The sequence below is a fragment of the Lycorma delicatula genome, chromosome 1, assembly GCF_047948215.1.
Source record: "Lycorma delicatula isolate Av1 chromosome 1, ASM4794821v1, whole genome shotgun sequence".
Lineage (NCBI taxonomy): Eukaryota > Metazoa > Arthropoda > Insecta > Hemiptera > Fulgoridae > Lycorma > Lycorma delicatula.
The window spans coordinates 176,027,457-176,052,096 of NC_134455.1; the positions used below are offsets into that span (position 1 = coordinate 176,027,457).

Here is a 24,640-nt window from a genome sequence, read left to right on the forward strand (position 1 = left end):
ACCTTAGTATTGATTGTGGTTTTTTAATTTTTCCCTGGCCATACGTAGAAGAACATTATTTATTTATTTTTTAAGATAGGTATAAAGTTGTTTAAATTATATAAACTTGTAGTCACAGATTAAAAACTGTTAATTTGCATTGTAGAATTTAAAAAAAAATTGTTTTATTGAAAAGAATCTTCATTTTACTTTATATTTTTTTGCTATTATCTTTATATTTGTTGTGTTGACTGTTTGTTATAATTGTAGTTTTTGATGACTTTATATGTGACAATTTGATAATTTCACTTGTTTTGTCTTCATAGCTTATCCTAAATATTCTATCTATATTAAGTTGTTTCATAACTATCAAAATGACAAAAAATGGCAATAGTACATCTGGGAATTTTAAAGAAAATATATATTTATAGTATAACAGAAAGGTATTTCTGAATAGTGTTCACCTTTATGTTAAGATAATTTAATATTATTGTTAGCTAAATTATTTTCTGAAAATTTCTTAGTATTCTTCAGTGGTTTATGAAGATAATTTTATGTTTCATTCTTTAAAGATATACCTTTATTAATAGAAATGGTATTAAACATCTGGTGGTATAGCAGCAGCTCAGAATTATCCTGATATAAACCTTATCTGTACTATATTGCAGTTTTTCCAGAAATATCACCAAAAAGGAAATCAGTCTGACAGCCAATATTCTGATAAAATGTCAGAGCAATAAAATTTATGAGTTCTTATTTTGTGTTTGATCTGAATTGATTCCATTTGAAACTTTAATACACTCCTCACTGATCTGTGATAAAAGTTTGACATCATAATTGTAATTTGCAGGCTGTTGGTGGTGTTGTTGTTGATGGAGTTAATACTGATAGTAATAATATGGATCTGTTGGGTGATGTTTTGAGTGATAACAGTTCCAGTAGTGGTGTTACAATGCCTCAATCACAAACTGAATTTGGAGACTTTAATGCAGTGTTTGGAACAAATAATACAGTTGCCAGGTGAGGAGTACATGCATCAATGCGTGTAATTCCTGAAATTTTATTTGCATGTCTTTATTTATTATATGGATAATGTTAATAAAAAGTTATGACTCCTAGTGAAACTGCTTTGCATTATTACGTTTCACTATTTATGATTTTAGTAATGTTTTATTTTTCTTTCAGTATGGTTATGTTTATGAGTTGATACTTTAAAATATCTATTATTTGATGTTACTCTTCTATAAGAGAGGTGGAGTGTATAATAAAATTTTCCAAAACATTTTCTAGACATCTTATGGTAGAAAGTTAAAGAACTGTCTCATGAAGATTCTGGTCACAAACATTGACTTTTTCTTTTTACCAGCTGACTTGCACCAATTTACCTTTTATTTCTACCAATCTCAAATTGTAAGTCTCAAACATGTAGTTTCAACAAACCTTTATAAAAATTCTTATAAACTTATTATGTATGAAAATAGTTTTTTAGAGTACTTGAGGGTTATTCAAGAACTGCTCATGTAAATGATACAGACTATATGAATGAGGTTGATTGCATGAGGAATGTTTATAACATGTAAAAGTAAGATTTCAAGCAGTTTTATCCACCTCATGTTTTATCCACCTTGGAGCATCAGTTTAACATATTCAGAAAAGATATGATTCTAGAATTGTATTAAGATAAATTGGAATGTCATGTAATTTTATTTATGGCTGTGTATTAACAAAATTAATGAGTACTTCAAAGTTTTAGTGTTATGTTTTTCTTTACAGCCTTTCTCAAATTGTTATTTAAATTTTTTTTCAATTTCCTTGTACAGAATAAAGGAAGTATTGTGATTGCGAAAAATTTTGGTTTCCAGATTTCAGAGGAAATATCCATTTTGACCATCCCTGAATTCGCTTTGACTAGTTTTGGCATGACGTCTGTACATACATATATATATCTCGCATAACTCAAAAATGAATAGCCGTAGGATGTTGAAATTTTGGATTTAGGACTGTTGTAATATCTAGTTGTGCACTTCCCCTTTTGATTGCAATTGACTGAACTAATAGTGTCCAAAAATGCACAAAACCCCAAAAAATTTGGATTTTGGACTTTTTCTTAACTGCAGTAATAAGCCCTCATTGAGAGATTTTCAACAATATATTGCAAGTGGTACTTATTTTCATTGGTTCCAGTTAGAGCCAAATAAAATTTGAATTAATGAAATATCTGGATCTTAAGGAAAGGCACATTGGTTTGAATCAGACTTCATCACCTTTTTTTTAACTTTTTTTTTTTAATTTACATATATTGATTTATTAATTTTTAGATCATTTTAATTTTCATCCATGAAAATCTATTTTCATTCATGAAGAGAGATTAACCTTTCATTGAAAAAGAATTTAATGATGAATAATAATTAAGTAACAAAAAAAAAGAAAAAATATCAGAAGTTTTTAATGAAATAGAATTTTATGTACTTTACATTTAAAAAAAAAAAGTAAATGTAATTTAATAGGCGTACAAGGGAGGTATGTGTTGCCCACATCAGATTTTTTTTGTTGTAGTTGCATCTTTTCATTTTGATTTATGATGGCAGTCCAGAAAGTAACTTACGTTTGTGCCTAGTGTGGAGATGGGTGGGGATAGAGCCGTCGTCTTGGCATCAAAATGTTTCTACCCTCAGTACGCGTCAAGCTGTCAGTAGTATGTAGACTGTGATTTTTCTACTTTGTTTGTTGTGAATTATAGAAATGTGCGCTTCAATAGAAAATCCTGCGAGTTGTGAGGTGCGTTTATTGATTAGGTTTTTACTGGCAAAAACCTCAAACCAGTTGAAGTTCATCGGCAACTTTGTGAGGTGTACAGAGATGGAATAATGAGTGAAGGTGGAGTGAGGCAGTGTTGCATTCAGTTTAAAAAATGGCCTTACTAGTGTTCATGATTAAGACTGCAGTGGTCAGCCTAGCCTTGTGACTGATGAACTGATTATGAAAATCAATGATAAAATTCATGAAAATTGCCGCATTATGATTTCAGAACTATCACTTTATTTTCCCCAAATTTCATGAAGTTTACTGCATGAAATTGTATCGGGGAAGCTTGGTTATCACAATTTTTGTGCAAGATGGGTGCCAAAAATCTAAGGCAGCAGATTCTTCAGAGAGTAGGAATTGAAAAGCTTGTGCATCATTATGATAAGTGCCTCAATTTAAATGGAGACTATGTAGAAAAATAGTTTAAGATTGTCCCTTTCTCAGTGTAATAAATTTTTTTTTTTATTTGGTTGATTTTTTATTTCAAAATTTAAGTTACTTTCTGGACAGCCCTCATATTTATTTATGTTTTTAGTTGTAATATATTTTTTTTCTTTTTGTTTGAGGTGTTCTTAAAGTTGTTGTTGTTAATATTGTACTACATTTCCAAGTTCAGTTTTTAAGTGAATTTTTGTATAAACAAGTATATATTATTATGTTATTTTAGATTTAGGTTTTAATATCTTTTGTATCAAATGCTTAGAGAAATTCCTCCCAGTAACATTTAAATAATCAGTCGTTTTAATTTGTAAGTGAATTTGGCCATATTGTCCAGAACTTCCCCTCCCAAAAAAAAATTGAGATAAACGAACAAAAATCTGAATCAACTAAATATGAATCCACAATTAATTAATTTGACTTTCATAACTTTTATTGTCATAGTTTTAAAAAACAAAAAAAAAATAAACAACATGTTTTAGTATGTTTTCTCCTCATTGCCCCTTATCTGATTAAACTGTGAGCTCAGTAAACTAAAATATGAAATCATTGTTGATATTTTATTGCTCTAAAATATCTAAATCATATAATAGATTGTTTTAAGAAATTTGTTCTAAATTATTTCTTTCTTGTGTAATTAGCTTGAAAGATATTATATCTGACAGTTTAGAAAATGATTGACATTATTTATTGTTTGGTGTAATCCTAATTCATAACTTTTTTAAACTGGTTTTCCGTATTTTTATTTATTTTACTTTTTATTAATTATTCCCATTTTAATAAAGAAATTAATCTTGGTGGATTGTATAACTATAACAATTTTGCTTCAATGAATTATTTAAAGTAAATGTCAACTTTTGTATCTTAATTTACATTAGAATTGAGCAATGCCACTCAGTAAAAGGGATACATTTTTTCGTGTATAAATTGTTTCTTTTTCTGATGAAGTACTTGATGACTTACATATAGTATGCAAAAGCTTTATTTCAAAATAGTCTTCCATTTGATTAAATATAGAAACATCCTCATCTAATTGTAGCCTGTTCTCTTTTGAATCTTTTAGTGTTGGTGAAGTAATTATTGTATTATTTAAGAAACTCTGCGTGGTAAAACGTATGCTATGGTTTACAAAACCAATTATAAATTAAGAAACTTATACTTAGTGAAACATGCTGATTGGCTAAAGCTGTTTTTATCTTTTAATGACATTGTTTAGTGTTTCTCGTTTAAAAATATATTAATTACATTATGATGTAATTAGTGTTTTTGTCTAGCTTCAGCTCTGATTTTGTCTGTTTTTGTTGATAGTGTTGATACAAAAGATGATGAGTTTGCTGATTTTACTTCAGCATTTAATTCATCTGCACCAGTACCAAGTGTTAATAGCCCGTTATCATTATTTCCATCACAACAGCAACAGACTAGTATCCAATGTGGTAATAATAATGTTATTAATAATACTATGTCAGCGGCCAACGGAAGAATTATTACTGGTAGTGGTGAGTTGTTTTTGCAATTTTTATGGTGTATGATGTATTTAAAATTTCATAATTTGTTACAGTCTAATCTACTGATCATATTTCAGTTTTTGGAATTGTGAAAGGATCAACAAGAGATTCCACTTGCATCATTTAGGTTAAATTTAATTGGCTTAGAAAAAAAAATTGTAGGGTACTGTGTTCTGTAACTTTACAAAAGAAAATTATTTGAATTTTTTTTATAAGTTATAAAGTACAGGAAAAAAATTTGTGAATGATTGTAAAAAGTCTTGATAAAGTAAGGCTGGGTTGCCTCATGTACAAGGGTTAAAATAAGAAAAGTACCATAAACCAGAAGCTGTAGAATTTTATTGTTTAGGTAGTAAAATTACAAAGGATAAACAAAATAAATTATTATTATCAAGAACAGTCTTGCAAAAGCTTGAAGGGGAGGGTTTTACAAAAAAGAGAGTAGTTGATATTTAACTTAGTTTTAATTAGAAATAAATTCTTAAAAATATTAATGTGGAATGTAGATTGCTGTGGTATCAAAACATGGATAGAGAAAAAGATTTTCATATGATATCAAACTAGAAGTAGGAGATTTTTTCATCCAAATACCATTGGATATGCAGACTGAGAATGTTTATAAAGATAGTTCACTATAGTACTTTTATTATGCATTTTTATGTATTTCATTTAGTATTGAGCATTTAAATACCTTTAGTGGAAACAAATATGGATTAGCTTAATTACGAGAGGTGGATCAAAAAATAAGTTACACCCTTGTCATGTTCTTGAACTGAAAGGGATATATATTGTGGTGGCAGCATTTGTTGTATTGTTGTCTTCATGCTCCTCTCCCAGCGGCAATTCTGTATGACATTCCGTATATATGTAGTGTCGTATTCAATATGGCATGTCCTCTAGAGGATTGGTCCAACATAGAAGTGTAAGTGTGTTCAGTAGTCCGATTTTTGTGAAAAAAGAATTACTTTGTAAAATTCATCGCCAAATTGTTGAGGTATACAGTGATAATGCAATGTATACCCCCATGATCACAAAATGGTGCCAAATGTTCAGAAATGGGAGAACAAATGTGAGTGATGAACTGCGTGCTGGCGTCCTTCAACTGCAAACATAATAGGTAACGCGTTCTGCGAGAATGAAATGATCTTGAGTAACCAGTGCATTAAAATTATAGAAATTGGAAGTGAACGTAACATCAGTTATGGTAGTGTGTTTGCGATTTTATTCACTATCAGCTTGGCTACCATAAGATGTGTGCACAGTGGGTGCCACATCTGTTGACTGACAACGATAAACATCAACATTTTGCATCTGCTCCTTCTTTTCTTCAACATTATTCCAGGACTGCTCCATAGTTTTTGAAACAAATCATCACAGGGGATGAGTGTTGGGTGCTTTATTAACTCCTGAGATTAAATTAGCATCACATGAATAGAGACAAAACTTCACCACAGCCAAAAAAATGAAAACATCCTCACTTATTCAAAAAGTTATGTTGACAGTCTTTTATGATTCTGAAGGAGTTGTTTACAGTGAATTTATGTCCTGAGGAACAACAATCAATGCCAAATCTTACTGTGATACTTTAAAAAATTGTGTAAAGCCATTAAAGATTGAAGACTTGGAAGATTGAGTGATGAGGTCATTTTTCTTCACAACAATGCTACTTCTCATTCAGCTCATGTGACAAAGGATTACTGCAAAAGTTCAAATGGGAAGTATGGTCTCATCCGCCTTAAAGTTCTGACTTAGCACTCTGCGACTACCACCTGTTTTCTTCTCTCAAGCGAGACCTGGGTGGGGAGTGTTTACTAATGATGATGAATTGAAGGAAGTGGTTCTTAATTGGTTGAAGGAAATTGGAAAAACTTTTTATGAATGTGGAATTGAAAAAGTTGTCACAAGCTATGAAAAATGTTTAGGAAAACTTGGCGATTATGTCAAAAAATAGATAAAATATTTAGTTTTTTGTTCAATAAAAAAAAAATTGTCTTATAAATATGTTTTTGTTTCATAGAGCGGATCTAACTTACTTTCTGATCATCCCTCATAAATGAAGTATATTGTAATATGGTAAATGTACAGCTCAATTTAAAAGCTAATAGAAATTATTTTTAAAGTGAATTGGATGTTAAAATATTCCTTATTGTGTCTATTGTTATTTGATGTGAACTCTGTTTATTAAAATTAAGATAAATTCACTAGTACTTGTTCTTGAGCCAAGTTTAAACATTTTACACAGATTTGATTTTTCATCTATTTTCTTCTTTTTTTTATATGAGGGGTGTCTGAAATGTAATGCACAGTCGAATAACTTGCAAATGAAAAGAGACAGTTATATGAAACAAATGGACATAAAAATACATTTTATTTGCTTAAAAAACTTACATTTATATTTCCACCAAGTTATCATTTACAACTAAGCATTCTCCCTATAGTGAAGCAGTTTTCTCATTCTGCCAATGAAGAGTGCTGGCAGTCTTACATGCCAATCATTGTCATGTGAGGTTGTAGATCAATGTTTCCTTGATGTGTAACCCCAATGCATCCTTCAGTTCATCATCCATAATGGATTAAATACCCTTAAAATCCCTTTCTAATTATGAAAAGAAGTGAAAATCTCAGTGTGCAAAGCGTGATAAGTTTGCAGAGTATCGAATAGGTTCAGATTTCAACTTAACAAGAGCCTTGGCGGTTGTATATGTTGTGTGTGGCCGAGCATTATCATGTTGCAGAATTATAACACTGGATTGTCAAAATGAGCCATCCATCTTCTGTTATTATGTTTCTGTGTATTGTGCAGACAACCCACTTTCCTGGTAGTCAGTGATCTACATGTGTTTGGAATTACAGAACACTGCCGAGAATTTTTTTTTGCAGAGGTTTATGTTTTGAATTTGTTTGAATGTGCAAACCATAGGGAGTGCTCTGCCATTTTTCCTCTGGGTTATAATGATGCACCCAAGTTTCAACTCCCTTCACAATATTAAAGGAAATCATCTATTGCAATCACAACATTTCAGAAGCTATTCACAACATTCCTTTCATTGTTATTTGTTTATTTTTGTGACAATAATACGTTCTACATGTTCTTTCGCTATGCCTACCTGGATGGTAATGAGCTGTATAATGTAATTGTCATTTTGTATCAATTCATCTGGTGCTTCTCATCACTCACAGAAATTGGTCGATTACTGCGAGGTTCATCCTTAATATTAACTTTACCAGTTTCTGATGTAGACATTTTATTTGCCCTCCACCTACTCACTGCACTTCAATCAACAGTTTTATCACCATAAATGGCTTTTGGACGACACTCATGTCACTAATGGTCATTTTTTTGTTGTTAAAAATTCAGTCATTGCACATTGCTTTAGATGCATTGACATAGCAGGTGTATTCGACTCCTACAGTAATGGTGACTCATAGAAAATGAGAGGATTGAGTTAATGAGTTTTGTAATTTTAGTTGAAGTGGAATAAAACTATTAGATGACAGAACTTTTTGCTTTATATAACATTTGTTCTCCCATTATGTTCCAGTGTCCATTACATTTCAGCTGCTCTTTATATATACTCGTATGTAGGTTGTGATTATTAATTAAAAATTATATAAGTTTGCCGTTTTATCTTCCTATCAGGTGACTATGTATTTTTATCTTAGGTGTTGATCTACTATCTGCAGTAAATTCAACAGCTGTCAATAACAGTGTTATTACTAACAACAATGGTAACAGTGCTCAGCAACTTCTGTTTGATGATAATAATATAATTTCTTCCAGTAACATGACTGACACAATTTCATCAAATCAAGGTAATGTAATAATTATTTTTTAATAATTTTGTTATATTTTGTGTGTAAAGTATCAAACTGTAATTAACCAACACTGGTGTTTAGGATTGCTTTAATTGCTTGCATTAATTTTTTGCTGTTTTATTTCTCACTTTGTGAATGGGTGAATGGTCTGTTCTTACTTTTGAACTTAGTAGGTAATTAGAATTTGATGCATTAGCTAGTTAGTAATTTAATAGATTTATAATCCATTTAGTGCTCATTAGTAATACATTTTCATCAGCTTCTGCACCATATTATTTTATAAAACAGACTCTGCCACTCTAAGAATAACTAAGTAAATGTCCTGGGTTAAATGCAGTCAATTTTATTCCTTCAGAGCTAGATGGTTCTCCATTCCTCACCACTTAAACATTTCAAGAGAGTTACCCCTCTGGAAATTGTAGGTGAATGCCCACAACCAAAGCTATGTATAATGAATCATTTCCCATAGATCTGAAGTAAAACTGTATAGTTTTATTGCATGCTATTAGCATTTATTATCAGCTATTGGCTGTAACATTCTGTGCTATATAATTTATTTAAAAAAATTTAATCAATGGACAACTATATAATTATATCATGTACTTTTTGACCTTTATTTCTCAGGGATACCCAGCCATAAAATATTTCTACCAAATCCTTTCTATTAAAGTCAGATAAACTTGGGACAAGTGTCAAAGAAAAAAGAAATAAAACATGAAATAAAAAATAATAATTGGCAGAAAGAAATGCAGAAGAATTATTAGCATTCATAAGAGTATATGTTTAATCTTGTAATATTATAAAAAAAGAAGCTAACTTGTGAGTCATACTCAGAACAGAGGTACCACTTTCAATGATATTTTTTTGTAGGGAGTTTCTACCATAAAACATGAGTGAATGGCTTTTTTAAATGAAAAATATTGTCATCTAAACAGTTTGAAGATATTTCTATTTGTTTGGTTTTATCAATACATAATATTTATTTGTTGTAGCACAATGTTATATAGCTTGAAGTCTCTTTGATATTCAAAATATTTTCATAAAAAAAATTCATAAAAAACAAGAAAATCAATAGGAAAACTTCAGATTAAAAATAATGCAAATATCTGCATTCTACCCAGCATTAGCTCATACTTCATGGTTGTTAAATATTTAACAATGTTTTTTTGCGTTACTTGTGAATAACATTTTTTCATATGGGCAACAATTTTTTGCACTTTAAAAAGTTTAACATTTTAATAAAGTTAAAAAAATTAATTAAGCAGAACCTCATTTAAAAGTAAACGATAGATATTATTCAATTCTTCTATTAAGTTTTCACTTTTTGAAGTTGACACAAAATTATGGATTTATGTGTTTTTTTTTAAATTTAAGGTTTATCAATCAAATTAATTTATATCCCAGTATTAGAATTCTACCAGTCACAAATTTAATTTATAGACTAATGGATTTTTTAATTTTACGTGCATTTTATCACTAGATAAATTGGTTTTTATTGATATTGCAGTATGTAAACCTCCTATTGTGGGTTTTTTTTGTTGTCACTGCAATATTGAAATAAACTTGTACGAGTTTGGGTTGCATAAATAGTTCTGGATAACATGATCCAATAATAGCATAATCTTAGTTTAAAGTCACAAGTAATGAATTTTCATAATGTTCCACCCACTTTTAACTTTCAAGTTCAGTCTAAAAATCACAGAATTGAACTGAAATAGTTTTAATTTTTTTTTTTTTTAATTAATGTAACTAAGAGGAGGAGTTCTCAATTTGATGTTTATGTTTCAATTTTCTACTCATATCTACAAATTCTACATATTAAAATGAACAAAAAATGTTTTGTAAGGGTTGTTCAATAATTAAAGAGACAAATGACTAGAAAAATTATTATTTATTCAATGACAATGAGTTAATGCTACTTTTAACGTAATGCCTGGCTACAATTAGTTACTTATCCCATCTTTGTGTGAGGTTTCTTATTCCAGTGGTAAAGAACTGTTGACCTAGGTGTCTAAAAGAATAAAATAAAATACCAAAAAAAAAAAAAAAAGCTATAAAAAAAGGAAAAATAATCATTGGAAATTCTTGAGTCATTATTGAATTGCATTCTTGATCTTTTCATTTTTACCGAAATTGATGCCACATAAAAACTATTAAGAGAACAAAAAAAAATTATAATGTGAGATCAGGACAAAAATGTTAATGATTGACTGTGAGATTGGATTATAATCTTAGCTATTCAAAAGTTGGGTTAGGAGGTGTTGCCACATCCACCTTATAATCCTGATCTCACACCATCATTTTCACAAAATAAAACATTCTTGAATAGTTTTTACATGGCAGCAAGTTCAGTGACTGTGAACAGGTGAATAGTGCAGTATAAGAATGACTCGGACACCAAGGTGAACAGTTTTTTACTACTGGAATTAGAAACCTCACAGAAAGATGGGACAAGTGCCTAAAAAAGGTGCAGAAGATTACGCCTTTTGAGAGAGAACTAGAATGTTTCCTTCTTATTGCAGATTTTACTTTATTTTCTAGTATGTCCCAATAGTGCTTGTTGATTGTATATTGTTCTTCCAAATAATTCCAATAAATTAGTCTCAAAACATCATTTTACCGGCTGATGCATAGGTTAAGAATTTTTTTCCAGCGGGCAAACTCAGATGTGAATTCAGCTCAAAATGATGAATGGCAGTTTTATTACAAAATTATTATGCAATCTAAAAAAGCATTACCTTGTGCTAAAAACTGCTGTTTATGTTCCTTACAAATATGAATTTGGGTGTATGTGATTTTGTGTCAACTCACGGTAGATTCTACCTGGAACAAACTGTGCAGTAATTCAGCTTATTGTGTGTAATGGAATGGATAATGCTGATACTCAAACTACAGATTTCAAAAATTTCCCAATTATGATTGCTTGTGAATAAAATCATTAATACAATTTTGCAAAGCAGCAGTTAAAACTTCTACCAGTCTTCCATGATTATGAAAGCTGGTGATATTGTTTTTTTGCCTGATTTAAATTGTTCAATTCACTTAAAAAGATTTTTACAGTTGGTACACATTTAACATCTGCAAATGAAGTTTACACCTTTAGAAAATAAAAATCTTATTTCAGCATGCTGTTGTTTCATTGTACACTTTTCAAGTGTACTCAACATTTTAAAATAAATAAAAGAGCTTATAATAATAATAGTAATAATCAAAATTCTATTGGAACAGCTGGTATTTCCTATGTCAGGTGTGCCAGCTTGAATGTCAAGCAGTTCCAGTTTATTTTATTAAGTGCTTTTTCCACTGTTGCCATTTGTTTCTTTAATTATTGAATGAACCTCTTATGAAAAAATGGTGATTTCCCCTTTTTCTTTTTTTATCTTCCATTTTGTTATATTTATTTTTTAAAGAAGAATTTATATCTAAAGATGGAATTGAAGAATCTATAAAGTATTTTTTTACACATGCCTACACCAACTTTACATAGATTATACAAACTGATGTATAATATTTATGAAAAAGGGGAAGTTATGTCAGACTTAAAAAAAAATGTTATTGTCATGATACCAATGAAAGCAAGAGCAGATAAATGTGAAGAATACAGAACAATTAGCTTAACTACTCATGCATCAAAAATCTTAATAGAATTCTGTACAGAAGAATTGAGAGGAGAATGGAAGAAGTGTTAGAAGACCAATTTGGTTTCAGGATAAGTATAGAAACAAGGGAAGCAATTTTAGAGCTCAGATTAATAGTAGAAGGAAGATTAAAGAAAAGCAAACCAACATACATAGAATTTATAGACTTAGAAAAGGTATTTGATAATGTAGACTGGGATAAAATAGTCAGCATTTAAAAAAAAATTTAGGGTTGAAGTACACAGATAGCAGAACAATTGCTAACATTTACAGAAACCAAACTGCAACAGTAATAATCAAAGAGCATAAGAAAGAAGTAGTGAAAAAGGGAGTCCCCTTTAAAGGATGTTCCCTATCCCCTTTACTTTTTAATCTTTACATAGAACTAGCAGATAATGATGTTAAAGAATAATTTAGATCCTTTGTAATTATATAAGGTGAAAAGATAAAGTTGCTACGATTTACTGATGATATAGTAATTTTAGCCGAGATTAAAAAAAGATTTAGAAGAAACAATGAATGGCATAGATGAAGTCCTATACAAAAACTACTGCATGAAAATAAACAAGAACAAAACTAAAGTAATGAAATTTAGTAGAAATAATGTAGATGGATCTCTGAATATAAAAACAGGAAGAGAAAAGATTATGGAGCTAGAAGAGTTTTGTTATTTGGGAAGTAGAATTACTAAAGATGAACGAAGCAGGAGCGATATAAAATGCTGAATAGCACAGGCGAAATGAGCTTTCAGTCAAATATAATTTGCTTACATAAAAAATTAATTTAAACATCAGGAAAACATTTTGAAAGTATGTTTGGAGCATTCTCTATTTAGAAGTGAAACTTTGGATGATCATAGTACCTGAGAAGAAAATATTAGAAGCTTCTAAAATGTGGTGCTATAGGAGAATGTTAAAAATCAGATTGGTTAATAAAGTGACAAATGAAGAGGTGTTGCAGCAAATTGATGACGAAAGAAGCAGTTAGAACAATATCATTAAAAGAACAAACAGACTTATAGGCTACATCTTACGGCATCCTGGAATAGTCACTTTGATATTGGAGGGACAGGTAGAAGAGAAAAATTGTGCAGGCTGGCAACGTTTGCAGTATGTAAAACAAATTGTTAGGGTTATAGGATGATGGGGGTATACCGACATGAAATGACTGGTACTAGATAGGGTATCTTGGAGGGCTGCATCAAACCAGTCAAATGACTGAAGACAAAAAAAATAGCTTTCTGTAATAAATAAAAAATTATGCTTAATTGTGTTCACAAATTTCAAAATGGTGGCCAATCTCTTACATTTTGTAATCATTAGTTTTATAAAAGTACTTTTTATTTACTAAAATATTAAGCCTACATTGTAAAAAAATTACCTTTATTTTTAAAACTGGTCAAAAAAACATGTTTTTACAGAATATTGAATCCTCATCTAAGAAAAAATTATTAAACTGATTTGATAAAATTGGAATAATCTAAATTAGTAAATTAAAATATATTTATTAATTATTTATGAATAAATTAAATCAAATTTATCAATAACAGTAACACATTTGTAAAGCCTTATAGTTGTAATAAAGTTATATTATTATATTACATCTTTTACTTATGGTATTGTGATATTACTAAGATTTATTTTATTTTTATTTTCATTGTTTTATTCTTGAAAATCAGTTGTAAAATTGTTTCATATTTGTGTTTTTCTTTGTTTATATTGTACTTTTTGAAAATAGAAGTTTATTCTCATTTTGAAGTAGCAGATTTTCATCTTATTATGGATTGGCAGAATGCAATCAAATTGAAGCAAAGCACCCACCTATACAGCAAATTTTCTTTACTGTAATTTTCAAAGTGAAATTTCTTTTGTAATTTTGCAAGGACAGTTAATATAAACAGGGAACTTGTCCCAGAATTCATAATAAAAAAAGACTCTGAAACACAAGAATGCTGAAATTGAAAGAATGGATATTGAAACATATTTTTGGAAATCTAGAGGACAGTACAAGAAAAGAAGGGTTGCGTTGTGGGATGAAGTTGATCATATGTCTGTTCAGAGAATTTTGTGAACTCAACATCTGCATTTTTGTACAGAGTCCAAGCAGTTAATGAAAATGATCACCTTCCAAAACAAGCAAGCATTTTGTGAGACAGTTTTACAAAAACTACAACTAATCTGCAATTCCTTACCACAATAATGTTCATTGAGGAAGCTGGATTTAACCCAAAATGAAATCATCAGTTTTCACAACAACCATCGTTGCACACAAGAAAATTCTTTTACTATTATGTAGGTTTTAGCAATAATTTTTAATAAATGTTTGGGTTTGTAACATCAGTGATTCATTTAATGGTCCATATTTTCCACCAACATCATGGAACAGTGAGAATTATTACCATTTCTTAGAAAACTTCTTATGAATTTTCAGAATATAATTCTTTTGATAACCAAAAATAAAATCTAGTTCGTTTATGATAGCGCCCCACTACACTTCATTATCAATTTCTAGCAGTACTTTGATGATTATATCCCTGAACTGTGGATTGGCTTGTAGGACCAATCTGAAAGCTTGGCTCACAAGATCACCTGATCTAAATCCAGTAGATTTCTACCTTTAGACACCAAAAAATTATTGTTTATAGTACACCTCAGTATTAAAGATTCTCAGCAGAGAATTAAACATTTTCACCATAATATAACTACACTAAGGGTATTTAAAAAGTGAGACAGTTGATAAATCATTGGCTATTTTAGTGTATTGCCACTAATGGTTGCCACTTGGAATATTTCCCCCATAGAAATTGAGAGTAAAACTGGTATGCAACTTTTTATTTCTAATGTTTTTGTTTAAATTTATGTTCAAATTTAAATAACTCTGCTCTTTATTTTAAATGCATAGATTTTATAAATGCTATTATTTTCCTATAATGATAAATAGTCTATACTCGGTCATTGTTTAAAGTGGATTGAGGAAAATGTCAGATGTATGTTATGATTAATATTTTAACTAATAACTGTTTTTAAGTTAAATAATAAAAAGACTACCATTTTGTAAATAAGTAATGTATTACAAGTATGGTGGAGATGAAATCCATCTGAAAATAATCAGTTTTCTCTGATAACTCTGTTTTTGTTAGCCAGTTTTAAAAATAGATGTCATTTTGTTTACTGTGAATGCTTAATGTTTGACATGTAGTAAATTTCACAGTATAAATTATTGATCGTGTAAGTTAAGTATTCTATATAAAACTTTATACTCAGTTGATAACACCAACTTTGAAAATGCATTATATATGTTGTCTGTCTAAAAATCACTTTTGCCATGTAAAAATATTAAACTTACAGTAGGCATAATAAATTCACAGTAACCAAAGGAGGCACAATAATAATAATCAATGTCGTGTATTTAATCTAGTGTCACCAGATGAAATTACTATAAATTATTTAAAATATTTTCAGTTGAACTTGCTTATATACAAGAAACTTCAAATGATCAGTAGCTAACATAAATGATTAAAGATAACATAACTATTTGTTATATTAGTAGGATTTAATAAAGAAGCTTTGATTTTATGAATTATTTTATTTTTGGTTCTTACCTTCTTACAGCAAAAACATTTCACTTGAAATTGTCTAATATTCAGTTCTTTGATCCAATACCTTAATCTTATGTTACTGCTTTGACCCGTGCTTTTATCTTGTCAATAACATATCGAAGACTAAATATGACAAAACAACTACAAAACTTGTCTACAAAACTTAAACATGTGTTTCAGTAATGTTGCACATCATGTTATGAATATATTACACTGCCTGTGGTTTGCATCATGAATATGTCTAGGCCTCTCTCTACTGTCCATTTATTATTTTTACTGGTCATAGTTTATTTTTATTGCATGAACAGGATAATAGATTGTCATTCCCATTTTAAAATAAGAAATGAAAATAAAATACATGGATAAATGGTTTAACTTAATGTTTTAACTATAACAAATTATTCTCAGCTTATGCTTTGTGAAGTGATAATGTATTGATACTACGCAGATAACAAAAAGAAAGTATGATGTGCGTTTTAATTTTACAATTAAAATTTTACTAATAAAAGATGTTTTTATAAATTTAATGATTATTGAGATATTAAGAATTAAAAAATTGACATAGTTGCCATTTTGAAAGTTGTGAATGTATTTATACTTTAATTATTTATTTATTTGAGAAAGTTGGAGTAAACATGTGTAACAGATATTTATAATGATTCCTCAATCCCATTTCAATAAAAAAAAATGGTAGACAGAAAGAAACAACGAGGAATTCACCATATTTTCATAAAACATTTTTCATTCAATTTGATGCATAGAATCTGAAAATGAATAACCAGGTATACTTTTGGTACACCTTTATATGTATGTATGTATGTACTTGTATATATATCTTTAAATTCCATTAATATAAACCACCTAGTACAGAATACTGAGATAAGAAATATTTTACCTTAATTTTATCATGAAAGTACTTTTGCAGGTCCCACATCCTCAGTCATGATTGAATTAAATTAAAATGTATATTAAAAATACTAAAATAAACCACTTATTAATAAGAATTTAAAATAGACAGTAAGGAGGAATAATATGAACCTTAAAAAGTCTAATTTCAGTAAAATATGTTTTAAGAATTACTCTTCACTGAATGGACTGATTGTATTTTTTAATTGTTTAATTTTATTGTATTTTTTAGTAGGTTTTTAATTTTTTTTTATTTCAAATATTTAACATTTATTAATTTTGTTAATTATACTTACTGTATCACGTTCACTAAAACTTAATATTATAAAATTTTAAGATTAGTTTGTATATTAACTGTATATTTATGAACAACCTTTTATCATTGGTTTTAAACTAAATTTTAAAGATCTGATTGTGATAATAAATCCCAACAGTAAATGCCTAAAATCTATCTGTAATCCATTTTGCTTATTGACTTCCTATTATTCTTAATGTGTTTCTTTGATCACAATTTATTGGTTTTATGTAAAGTATTTATACTCTAATTTTCAAGAAAGATTTTTATTTAATAATACTTCTTGTTTTTTTATTGAATCTGATAAAAAGGACAGAATTGTCCCTTGTTTTGTTAAGAATGATTATTTTTAGATTGCATATTCAGCCTTATTCTTGATGCCAGATCTTTTTTTTTATTTATGGTCATGTTAATATACTTAATTACATCATAAGATCTGCATTATTTTACTCTATTCTTTACTCTTGCATTTTTTTTTATTGGTACCTACACTTCAGTTTCTTAAAGTCGAAAACTATAACTATATGGTATTCAGCTTTTCATTTGTCTAAATTTACTTACTTCAGTATAGTAAGCGTAAAACAGCAGAAAAGTATAAAATCTGGAGAGAGTGGCATTTCATTAATTCCATTCGTTATTTTTTTCATTTTACTTTTATTTTATATTGTAATCTAATTTTTAATTTTACCTAATTCATTTTATATTATTGGTTATGGATACATTTTATCATTTCAAACAATAATGTTTTCTTTTTGCTACTTAGTAAAATAGGTATTACTTATGTTTTCTAAAAAAGAAAAAAATGTGAAAATATATATATATATGTTCAATATTTCTGAAAATGCCATATTTAAATTCTTAATTTTTTTTTAATGTGTGATTATTTTATAATTGCAAACAAATTTTAGCGTTTTCTTTTGTTTAGATTTATGTTTTGTTCTGTAGGAACTATTTTTATTTCATATTCTATGAGTTTTTAGGTTCTAATGTATTATTTTAAGAAAATAGTTTTTAAAAATGTGTTTTTGTGCTATGAATCTAGTTCATTGAGTATTATGGTAGTAGCCATTGAAAAAAGTCATTTCATTGAGTTCATTCTAATGTATACATGATTGTTTTAATGAGTCGGTTACATTGTTAATTTAGTGGAATACATGGATGTGCAGACAGCAAGATTAAGATAGAAAAATCCTTTAGTTTTATAGAATTTAATAATCTATTATGTTTGATTTACATAACAATATATGAGTTTAGTTTGTTTTGTATATTTGTCTATTATATTCTAATCTTTTTCCATATAGATTAAAATTGTTTTTTAATAAATCATTATCTGTAATTTATGAAGGTTTTTATTGTAAGTTATCAACTGTTCTATTAAAACAATGATTTCTTAACAGAAATCTTAAAACCTATTGCTGATATTCTTTCACTTTTAATGGTATTTATAAATAAATTGACTTCTTTTATATAGTTTCTATTTGTTATAATTTTGAATTTCCATATTTTAGTCAATATTTTATCAAATAATTAGGTTATTATTATGTTTATAGGAAGTTTTTTTATTTTTGTTATTAGTGTTTCTCATATCGTCATGACTGTAAAATTTGTGTAAGTTAGCGAACATTATTTGATTCTTGAAGTTTCAGTATGATGTGTAAGTACATTTATGAAAATCGATTTGTTTGGAAAGTTAGTTTTATTCTTTTTATAATTTTTATCAACAAATTATGTTTTCAATTTTAAATTATAATATTTATTATTAATTAAATAAATGACAGTAGTAATTGGGATCCAAGATGGTTTTTGTGCGCTTGCAGTTGTTCGAGATGGACTACATCTACAGAAGAAGACTGATGATGCAAGTTTATCGATATCAAGTGAATGGCAGAAGTCATCCATAAGTGACAGTCATTATAGTATGGAGATGATTGTTACACGTATATTTAACATATTGGCATCAAAGGTTAATGATGTAGAAGAAAGTCATCTTTACTACAATAAGTTAGAATCAACAATTTTACAGTTAACTGAATATTTTCCTGGGCCAGTTACACCACAGCAATTAATTGGCATTGATGAGCAAAATTTTGACTACTTGTTAAACTTGAATAGATTTGGCGATTTACATTATAATGAGCTTTTAAAGTGCGTAATGAATAAAGTTGATGATATAAACTGGTTTGGTAGATCATTGTTAAATATTCCTAATTGTTTAATTCAGTTAGTTTCTGTTGATGGTGCTACTTTAATTATGTTTCATGAATTATTATTTACAATGTCTGAAATAATTAAATCTGTTCCCAATAAAAGTTCAAAATTAGATATTTCTGTTAAGCTTTTAGAATTGCTGATCACAAGTGACGCTATACAGTCTGCTTATCTGAATTTAAATTTTGGATGCTGGGATAAAACATATGACTCCTTTTCTTTACATGAAAAGACTATTACCAAAAATGAAATTGAAATAGAAATGTGTAAAGAAATGTGGAATGAATGTGTTCAAACTTTTATAACACTACCTGATCGTATAGCTAATAAATTAAGTGGTAAGGTTCCAGATGTGTTTTTGCGAGATAATTTTTGTAGTCTTTGTTGTTATCATATTAGTAAAATTGTCTTTTATTTAGCAGAAACAATCATGTATAATAAGAATAAAAAATTATACATAAATAGTATATCAAAATTCTTTGGTAAATGTTTATTGCATTTTAATGGAAGTAAGTCGTTAATAGATTTGATTCAAATTTTGTATTCATGGTGTTTTAGTAAACATTGTGGCTATAGAAATGTTATTCAGAAGTTGTTCTTATTTTTGGATAGTACTAGTATTGAGGTTGCCATACTTTACGTTCTTAAACATTGTACTGATTCAGGATTAGCTGCTGTGAGCCTGATATTAAGTGATGATGTTATTGATTCTGATAGTTGGTTTTATGTGCTGGTTAATAAGATACCTTTAATGACTTATACGCATGATTTGATTTGCCTAAAAAATCTGGTGTATTTTTTGGGTGAGATTCAGTTGAAACGTGGAAGTAAATACATTCCATCATCATTTTCATCAGTTGCTGTTAACAATAATGACGGTGTTTTAAATAATCTAATTATTCATCTATTAACTATTTGGTCAGATAGAAGTGCTTTATTACATTCTCCTGTTGAACAACATTTGTATATTAGCAAAATAATAGTATTATCTATTGCACTTGTTAAAAAAAATTGCATTAATTACACCACTAGTCATACTGATTTTTCTTTTATTAAATTGTTAGTGAATGATATTAAAACGAAATTGTTTTTTGGTTTGCCTATACATCTTGAATCTACATCAGATATTGTGCGTACAATTGGTATGATAACTGCAGAATGTATTGTTAAAATTATTAATGATTTAAAAGTCATTGATTGTGGTAATGAAAAGGAAAAATGTATTCAGTTAGAGTTTGATTACCATGATATGAAGGAAGATTTATTAAAAATAGTAAATGAAATTAAAGCAGTTGGTGAGTATGATTTTAGTTGTTATGAAAATTTAAAAAAAGAGAAAGATGGTGATTTAAAATGCAAAGGTGATAAGCTATTAAATGATTTTTTGTTGCGTATTAATTTACTGAATAGAATGGCTAATTGTGACAGTAATAATTGTGAGTCATTTAAAGATAACAAATTAGGTATCAGAAGCTGCAAAACCAGTAATAATACAGGTAAAGTTGGATCTACTACAAATTACATTCCAAAAGATGATGATGATGATTTAGATAGTGATGATGATCTGGAACCATATGATTTGTCAAATGATATTAAGTTGTTACAAACAAAACAACCAAAATATCTAAGAGATTTAATAAAAAATCTCTTCACTACTAATGATCAAAGAGATCCAGATATTTGGATTGCTAGTTTGGAAGTATGTGAAGAATTGATTTACAAGCAGTTGCCAAATGATGATGTGTCATTAGGCTTAGAATTAATGGACATACTTTTGTGTTTAGAAATGAAGTTTTATTGTAGTAATTTTGACGATTTAAAATTCTCATCAGCTTTAGCAATTGTTATTGTTTATCCAGCTGATACAGCTGAGTTTATTTGTACTAAGTTTCATGATGATAATAAATATTCTATTGCACAGCGATTATTTATGCTTGATTTGTTATCTGGAGGTGCTAAAATTTTGTCAAATCCATCTAAAGATCCTGTTAAAGAATTTTCTTCAACCGAATCATTTCCTAAACATAATGAGCCAGTTAAAGATCTTGCTAAAAAATTAAATTGGGAAGAAATTGTAAAACAAAGGATTAATAATAAAACAAGAAGATTTTTGCATCGTCCAAAAATTTCTCCTGTTCTAGGAAAAGAAAATAAGTTTGCTAGAGTTGCCGGTTCATTTCTATTTCCTCTTTTACGTGGTAAAGGTAAAACTACTCCTGGCATTATGTTTCGAGTAGATGCAAGTACAAAAGAGAGCCCTGAGGACAGTTTACTTCTGCTAGTACATATTTTACGTACTTGTGCTATAGTTATGTCTTGCTCTGTTAACTGTTATAGTTCAGTACGAATGGCAAAAGAATTATTAGAAGCGACTTGGTCTTTACGATTTCATTCAGAAGTTAAGATTAGAGAGGGCGTAATTTCTTCTATTGCAGCAGTTATTATAGCTGTACCTAAATCGTTATTGAAAAGTGATTTGTTCAATGATGTTATTGAAGCCAAATTGTGGTTGGAAGAGATTGTTGAGTCTCATGGTATATTCGGTAAAAGAACATGTGAAGTTGATGCCAATTGTAGAGGATTTGCCAGCCAAGTTGTACTTCTTATAAATAGTATCATTATTGCAGATGATTGATTTATTTTTTTATTTTTTTGTACATTTAATGTTGTTGTAAAGAGAAATGAAATTCTATTCCATGTTTGTATTATATAATCATTTTGTTTAGAATTCATTCAGTGTCATTCATGATGTGTTATTGTTTTAGAATTTCATGTTTAAAATAGGTAGACCAAAATGCTTTGAGTAATTTATGAATTACTTTATGATTTATGAATCGGTTCTCAGTTCCTGATGTACTATATAATTTCATTCACTATTTTGACAAAAAATGATATATTTCTTTTCTTATGTTTTATTTCTTGTATATTGCCCACTTTAAACTCACTTTTTTATCAAACTTTGCTGGTATATGTATATAATCAATTTGATAATTTTATGTAATTATTTATAAAAAAGTTTTAGTTCAGTTTTAGTTAATTCTGTATTAAGTATTTACACAGGTTAATTTTTTATTTACAATTTTGAGTTTTTTTCTTTATAAATGAGAAGTAGTTTTAGGCTAAGGGCAATAATTTCATATAACTATGAACATCTTTAAATTTCAGTTAAGAATATATAAAAGTAGTTATGAAAATTTTCATTAACCAGTTCATAAAGTGATGTATAACTAAAATTAAATAATGAAATGAATAGTAAATATAAATATTACTTACAGTAAGGTAAATTCAAACAAAGATTTAGTATGGCCTTTAAATTTTAATTTTATCATAATAAAATGAGATTTATGAGGATGTAGATTTTTATAAAATCATGATTAACTATGTACTACATTGAAATGAAATTGAAATTGGGAAACAAATAAAATTTTGGATGAGAAAAGACCAAGAAATGTAAGTAGCAGATAATTTCTGATATAATGAAATGTTCCTACTTTTAAAATTGAATGTAAAATTATATTTTACCCCCAGATATTGTGTATTCAGCATAATTGGTGTACTGTATACTTTTCTGAAAAAAAGTTTTGTCATCAGCAACTTGTCTGCTTGATATAACATATATTACTTTTTTTTTTGTTTGATACTAATAATTTGTAAAGGGTGTCTTATAAAGAATGCAAGATTTAATATTTACTAAAATCATCATATATTATAAAATTAAATACTTTAATTTTAATATAAAGTGCATTTACTGTTACTGTTAATTGTGCAACGGACAAATGTCCCCCATTCTGTTACCACATCTTCCTCTTAGTGTAAAACCTTTTAATGATCCTTTTACATAATTGCAGTTCAATTTTTCCATTTACATGCAAGATCTTTACTTTGAGCTCGGGAATTGTTAGCGGTTTGTTGATATAAATACAAGATTTCATAAACCCCCAAAGTAAGAAATCAGATTGTGTTTATATTATTTATATTATTACTGTGGCAGTGTGAATTGCCTTTCACTTCTTAATATTCCACCATTCAATTAACAAATTCTTAGGATTTCAAATGGTCTATTGAGTTGAGCTCTTAAATCAGCTGAATCCTGTAGCCTACAGGATTCAACTGATTGAATATCAGCAAAAGAAAAATATCAGCATTAGAAGCCTTCTAATGCTGATATTTTTGACGATTCACTGATTCTCAGATCAGCCAATTGTTAGTCACAGTAAATTAATTTCCTTAGACCCACATTAACACTTTCTTTTATGCTTTTAAGAAACTCATCCCCAATCCCTGGCAATTTAATGCCCATAGTTGAAAACGTTCCTAAAATTCCTTAATCGATTTCTGAACTGTTGACTGATCAGGTTCTTTTTATCAACAATTCTGTACAGTTTGGAAACTATCTTCATGCAATGTTCTCTGGCTAATTTTTAATGTGTTTTCACCATAAATACTTTTCATTTCTTAGCATGATTCAACTTGTCAACTAATCGCTATACAAACCAAAAAATTTTCAGTGCCATCAATCTAACAGAATGACAGTGCATGCAGTTCAAATCTTGAATTCTATATTTGACGTTCTTATATTAGATATTTTTTTAATAACTAACTTTGTACACAATCCCTGTTAATTTATATAGATATTGTAATATACACTTTTCATTACATCACAAATACTTTCACTTTGAAATTATTTAGCCATACAGTTATGCACATCAATATGATAATATAGTGAGTCAAGTTGCATTTTGCTCTTGGTTTTGTGATTTGCATTTAGTTATATTTTTGGACAAAAAATTTAACTAAATGAAAATCATAACAATATATTTGGATAAAAAATGTAATATTTACATCAAAACAAAGCAGTTTATTTATTTGTATGATTATATATTTATATATAGTTACTTTCAATTTTGCTTCTTACATTTATGAAACTGATGTAATGTATATTAAATTGCTTTGTAAGAATAAAAGGTACTTATATTAAAATATATTTAATTACAATAATTATCCTATAAAATATTTTTGTACATGATGTAAGTATACTGTTATTTAATTAAAGAATTGCTTACTATGATAGTTTTGTTTTTTTATTATTGTGTAACTATTCTGTTATTTAATTAAAGAATGATTATTATGATAGTTTTGTTATTTTTATTAATGTGTCAGTATTTTATTTAGTACTAATGCTTTGAGGGGTACTGGTTTTATGCTTTGACACTGAAATGCTGAACACTTAAGAATATTTATAAATTCTGAATATAATTTGCACTCATTATTATTTGAAAACGTGTTAATTAAATGTAGCTTTCATGGTTGGGATTTTATCATCATCCCTGTTTAACAAACCCTGTTACTTGAAACTTCTGGGCATTCAAAAACTTTTAAGGAGATGTAAATAGAATCATGTATTTAGATGAGATCGGTTAAATATGTGCCTCTTCTTTAGTTTTTGCTT

General features: G+C 28.3%; 1 protein-coding gene across 1 annotated transcript in view; it reads left to right on the forward strand.

Annotated features, from left to right (window-relative positions):
* lqfR (clathrin interactor lqfR) overlaps positions 1-24,240 on the forward strand; it is a 90,780-nt gene extending 66,540 nt beyond the window's left edge. Inside the window, exons 8-11 of the mRNA XM_075367703.1 lie at positions 830-999; positions 4,531-4,721; positions 8,394-8,543; positions 18,801-24,240. Of these exons, the coding sequence (XP_075223818.1) occupies positions 830-999; positions 4,531-4,721; positions 8,394-8,543; positions 18,801-21,826 (3,537 nt within the window). The 3' untranslated portion in view covers positions 21,827-24,240. The remainder of the gene's footprint in view (positions 1-829; positions 1,000-4,530; positions 4,722-8,393; positions 8,544-18,800) is intronic.
* The last annotated feature ends 400 nt before the right edge of the window (positions 24,241-24,640 follow it).